Source organism: Mastomys coucha, chromosome X, assembly GCF_008632895.1.
Source record: "Mastomys coucha isolate ucsf_1 chromosome X, UCSF_Mcou_1, whole genome shotgun sequence".
Taxonomy (NCBI): Eukaryota; Metazoa; Chordata; class Mammalia; order Rodentia; family Muridae; genus Mastomys; species Mastomys coucha.
The window spans coordinates 129,237,360-129,242,568 of NC_045030.1; the positions used below are offsets into that span (position 1 = coordinate 129,237,360).

At 41.8% G+C, this 5,209-nt stretch overlaps 1 protein-coding gene and 1 long non-coding RNA gene across 3 annotated transcripts in view; both read left to right on the forward strand.

The window, feature by feature from the left end:
• LOC116088757 overlaps positions 1-5,209 on the forward strand; it is a 23,542-nt gene continuing 18,333 nt past the window's right edge. For both annotated transcript variants that reach the window (XR_004118003.1, XR_004118004.1), the window contains exons 1-2: positions 1-110; positions 4,239-4,337. This is a non-coding gene — a long non-coding RNA (uncharacterized LOC116088757). The remainder of the gene's footprint in view (positions 111-4,238; positions 4,338-5,209) is intronic.
• On the forward strand, positions 7-3,137 carry LOC116088748 (G-protein coupled receptor-associated sorting protein 2). Its single transcript, XM_031368375.1, has one exon. It carries the CDS (start codon positions 278-280, stop codon positions 2,786-2,788), a length of 2,511 nt encoding a protein of 836 aa, XP_031224235.1. The 5' UTR covers positions 7-277; the 3' UTR covers positions 2,789-3,137.

Below are 5,209 nucleotides of genomic sequence, written 5' to 3' on the forward strand. Positions count from 1 at the left end.
CTGACCAGTGCAATCAACAGGTCTGCACTCCTGTAGGACCTGTCCATCGTCCTCCAGCTTGATTTCAGCTCTTCTGCAGTGTATCTGTGTTGTTGACTGAGACTGCTTGGGTAGGAGTCTCATTGGTACTGGATTGGTTGGTCATTTACAACTTGTTCCTCACTATATCTCTTGAGTAATCAAAAGGTCAGAGTGGGAAGATACAACACTGTGACAGATCCGTTGTTGAGACTGAGGCATTGGTAGGCATTCTTAATTGAGCCTTCTAACTTGTACCATGACTGGGGCAGAAGTTGAGACTGGTTCTCAGGCCAAGCCTGATAAGAAGCCTCAGGAAGAGGTCATAGGTGGGGCTGCGAGAGAAAGTGAAGTCCCTCTGGTGGTCAGACCCAAAGTCAGGCCTCAGGCTCCAGCAACAAGTGGTGCTAGGCCCAAAACTGAAAGTAAATCTTCCTCTCGGGGAAGGCCTAAAACTGAAAGCCATTCTGGAACAAGACCTAAAAGTGATGTGCAGAGAATGACTGGAGCAAGGCTGAGATCTGAGGCTCAAGTAATGTCTGGTGCCAGGCCTAAAACTGATGCCAGGGCAGTAGGTGGTGCTCGCTCTAAGACTGAGGCCAAGCCAATCCCAAGAGCAAGGCCTAAGGATGATGCCCAGGCTTGGGCCCAGAGTGAGTTTGGAGCTGAGGCAATGCCACGTGCTGAGAGAGCCTCCTTATCTAATTCTGTCACATGGCCACCAGTCAATGCTGAGTCTACAGCTGTTACTAAATCTAAGAGTCTGTCAATGAATAGAGAACTGGCCAATATGGGTAGTGAAACCATTCCTGGCACCCAGGGTCAGACTGGAATCGAGCCCTGGTTTGGATCAAGACGAGAGGCTAATATGGGTTCTTGGTGCTATCCCAGGCCCAGAGCCAGAGAGGAGACCTCTAATGAGTCTGGGTTTTGGTCAGCAGATGAAAACTCTACAATGTCTTCTTTCTGGGCTAGAGAGGAGGCCAATATCAGATCATGGCCCAGGGAAGAGGTGAACACTACTAGGTCCAGGCACAGGGCTAAACATCAGGCTAATGCCGGGGCCAAATCCAGATCCAAGCAAGATCCCTATATTGATTCTTTGTCTGGGTCTGAGGATGAGGCGGGTAACCCATTCTGCTTTTGGGCAGGAGAAAATACTAATGACATGTTTAGGCCCAGAGGCAGGGATGAGGCAAATGTCAGACCCAAGATCAGGACAAAGAGAGAGGACTATTTTGAAGATGAAGATAAAGATAAGTTCTATAAAGAGGCCTGGCTTTTGCCTGGGGAAGAGGCTAATAGGTTTAGGCGCCAAGACAAGGAAGAGCCTAATAAGACCTTGCAAAACGGGAACGAACAAGATGTTAAAAACGATGAAAGAGTCAAACAAGAGTCCAGGTTTGAGGAGGAAGTCATTATTGGGTCCTGGTTCTGGGCGGAACAGGAGACTAGTTTGGAGGCTGGAGCTTCAGCAATCTGTGAATCTGAACCAGGGGCTGAAGAGGGAGCCATTGGTGGGTCACTGTACTGGACAGAAGACAAGCCTAGTTTGGGGGCTGTGGCTAGAGATGAGGTCAGGCCTGAGTCTGAAGAAGAGGCTATATTTGGGTCCTGGTTTTGGGATAGGGATGAGGCCTGCTTTGACCCAAATCCCACCCCTGTGTACACAGCTAAGAGCAGGTACAGAGATCCAGAAGAGGATCTTAATTTAGCATCCAGGCCCAAAACCTGGGACGAGGTTACCATTGAATTCAAACCTCCTTGCCATGGGCTTGGCTTCCCTTCCCCAAGACCCTTTATAATTCCTGAAGGGGCTTCTGGAAATGCTGAGGAAAAAACCAAGAATGCAGAGCTTGGTGCCGAGGGGGAAGAGCAGGAATCTGTGGTTCCGCGTGATCTTCCTGAACCCGATTTCCCATTTCAGTATGATCCCTCTTACCGGTCAGTCCGGGAAATTCGGGAGCATCTTAAGACCAGGGAAAGTACACAGCCAGAGAATTGGTCTTGCAACTGCATCCAGTGTGAGCTTAAAATTGGCTCTGCGGAGTTTGAGGAACTCCTTTTACTGATGGACAGAATTCGTGATCCATTTATCCATGAGATAGCTAAAATTGTGATGGGCATGAGAACTGCCTCTCAGTTTACCCGAGATTTCATTCGAGATTCGGGTGTTGTCTCACTGATTGAAGCCTTGATGAATTATCCTTCCTCCCGAGTGAGGACTAATTTCTTGGAAAACATGGTTCACATGGCTCCACCTTATCCAAATCTAAACATGATTGAGACATTTATTTGTCAAGTGTGTGAGGAAACACTTTCACATAGTGTGAATTCCCCTGAGCAGCTAACTGGCATGAGGATGCTTAGACATCTCACTATAACTACTGACTATCACATACTGATTGCCAATTACGTGTCCGGGTTTCTCGCCTTATTAACCACAGGTGATGCAAGAACCAAGTTTCATGTTCTGAAAATGCTGTTGAACTTGTCTGACAATCCTGTGGTGGCAAAAAAACTATTCAGTGCCAAAGCTCTATCAATATTTGTGGGTCTCTTTAACATAGAGGAGACAAATGATAACATTCAGATTGTTATTAAAATGTTTCAAAATATCAGTAATATTGTAAAAAGTGGAGCGATGTCTTTAATTGATGATGATTTCAGTCTTGAGCCACTTGTTTCTGCATTCCATGAATTTGAAGAGCTAGCTAAACAGCTGCAGATCCAGATAGACAATCAAAATGATCCCGAGGAGGGACAGTAAAGTTAGTGTGATTAACCACCTGCCACTCATCGGCCTTATGTTCCCAAAGAGCCCCAAATAGTGCTTTGGTGTTCACAGTCTGTTTCTGTGTTGTAACTTATATTTTTCATGCTAATGTTAACTTGTCAAACTCTTGTTGTGAGCTGGATCATTTGTGGATGCCAAAAGTGACTATCAGAACTGAAAACACACTTGTTGCTATTTGTCTTACTGTCCAGGTTGTGATATTTTTAGTGTTGAGCTCCCAGTGAACCAAGTCATATGAGTAAGCTATCCTGCTATTTGTCATTTAAACCTGTGGTTCTCTGCTTGAGTCTGTGTTTTCAATAAAGTTCGATGTTAAAATTGGCATAAATGACCCTTCTTCACTTTAAAACTCAGGCGCAGGTACGTTATGCACATTCAGAAGTAGATGATTAGTATTAGAACAAACACACGCTTACTAGAAAATCCCATTTTCGGAAAGGAGATTATTGTGGGCTTTGCTACTCCAGAAATGTCTCAGGGAAGTTGGACCCAGATAAAGTAGTCACTGAGCTGTAACCATCCCTGGAAATGAACCATGGAAATGTGAAGAAAGGTGTGTGATAGGAAAATATGTTCCGGTAGAATGAATGATGTGAGCAAAGTAAGTGAGAGGACCTTAGAAAGTGACAGAGCTGCAAAATCGGGGCAAGGTGAGTTTGGAGTAAGTGGGTAACCGGAACTACAGTTAGCGATTCAGGTGTAGATTTTGTTTCAGTCCTACCTAAGGGCTGAATGAAAGAGACTCTAATTGTGTAGTTCTCAAGCTGTGTGTCACAACCCCACTGGTAAACCTCTATATCCCCAAGATATCTGCATTGCAATTAATTCATAATACTAGCAAAATAACCTTTATGGAGTAGCAAAAAATAATAATTTTGTGATTGGGGGTCACTACAGCATGAGGAACTGTGAGCCTATATAATTAAATGCAGTGGCTCGCTCTCATCCTTCTTAATGTTTCATCCCTTCACACACACACACACACACACACACACACACACACACACACACACAAAAGAATTTGGCATCAGATTTGAAAAATTAGGTCTTAACTTTAAAATTTGCGTATAAATAAAATGTGTGCAAGTCATTGTGGCTAAAGCAGCTCTATATAGCCCTTCTCTGAATTAAAATATACGATGTTAAATTCTTAGAGACACAAAATTTAGCAAAATATACAAAAGATAATATGTTTCCATCCAGGGACTCAAATTGTAGGTGGGCATGTGGGGGTGGGGTATGTTTGTATCAATGATTAACATAAGGTGTTAAAAAAGTTTAGAAATAAAGTGATTTAGAAACCTTATGGATAAATGAGACTTAAGAATCAAGATTGCTAACTGTATTAGGCTGTTGATGGTACAAAAAATGAAATTTCTCATGTAATGATTACACTCAAACAATCATAACATTTCCTTTTTAGGTGGCAACAAAGTTCTGCAGCTAGACAGTGGTGATGGTTGCAACAACCTTGAGAATTTACTTATGTCACTGAATTGTACACTTTAAATTGATTACAATGGTAAGTTTTATGTTCTGTGTATTTTACCACAACAAAAGCCACAGACTACAGCAGACCTTCATACGGGAGTATTTCACAAGTCGGGAATGAACTTGGTTTGGAGATAGATTACAAGTTGTGGGAAATATACACCTTTTCATTATTTTTAGACAGGGGAAATCTTATTTCCTTGATCTGAGAATATTTTATAACTTCAAACAGATAAAATTGTGACTCATATTAATTAAATATGAGCATGGTGAAAGAATTTTACCAACACAATACACACTTGATGGAGAAGCAGTCAAAAGGGATATGTGTATATACTATACATACAGGATAAAGATATAAATAAGATATACCAAACTTCATAATATAGTGAATTAAATAATAGAATATTACAGAATTATATAAAAACTGATTATCATTTTATGTGCAGCACCTTGAAACATTTAATATTACCCATACTATTAGGCACATCTTCAATATCTAGTGAGTGAAATATCTACAAGTTACTATCAGCCTAAGCTAGCATGAAAAGTAGCTCAATCAGTAGAGTGTGCAATCTCAGGGTAGACTAAAGGAGGATCTAGTAACCTGTGCTGATTTTGCCCAAACATTGTAGAATGTACCGGCCAGCACAACACTTTCCCACCTTATTTTAGTATATGGATTGTAGAAATAGGGCAAAGTGGCAATTTAATCTTCCTTTATAAACTACAAACCTAACACAGAGACAGTTCTCATGGTAGGAACTAGAATTTAAGTGTTTGTTTTGTTGATGCATTTCGAGATTTTCTGTGTGTGCTTTCATATGCTTGAACATTATACAAATTAGTGCTAAAGAATCAATTTATGACCCAACTCCTCAGGGGAACCTTTCCTCCCTCCCT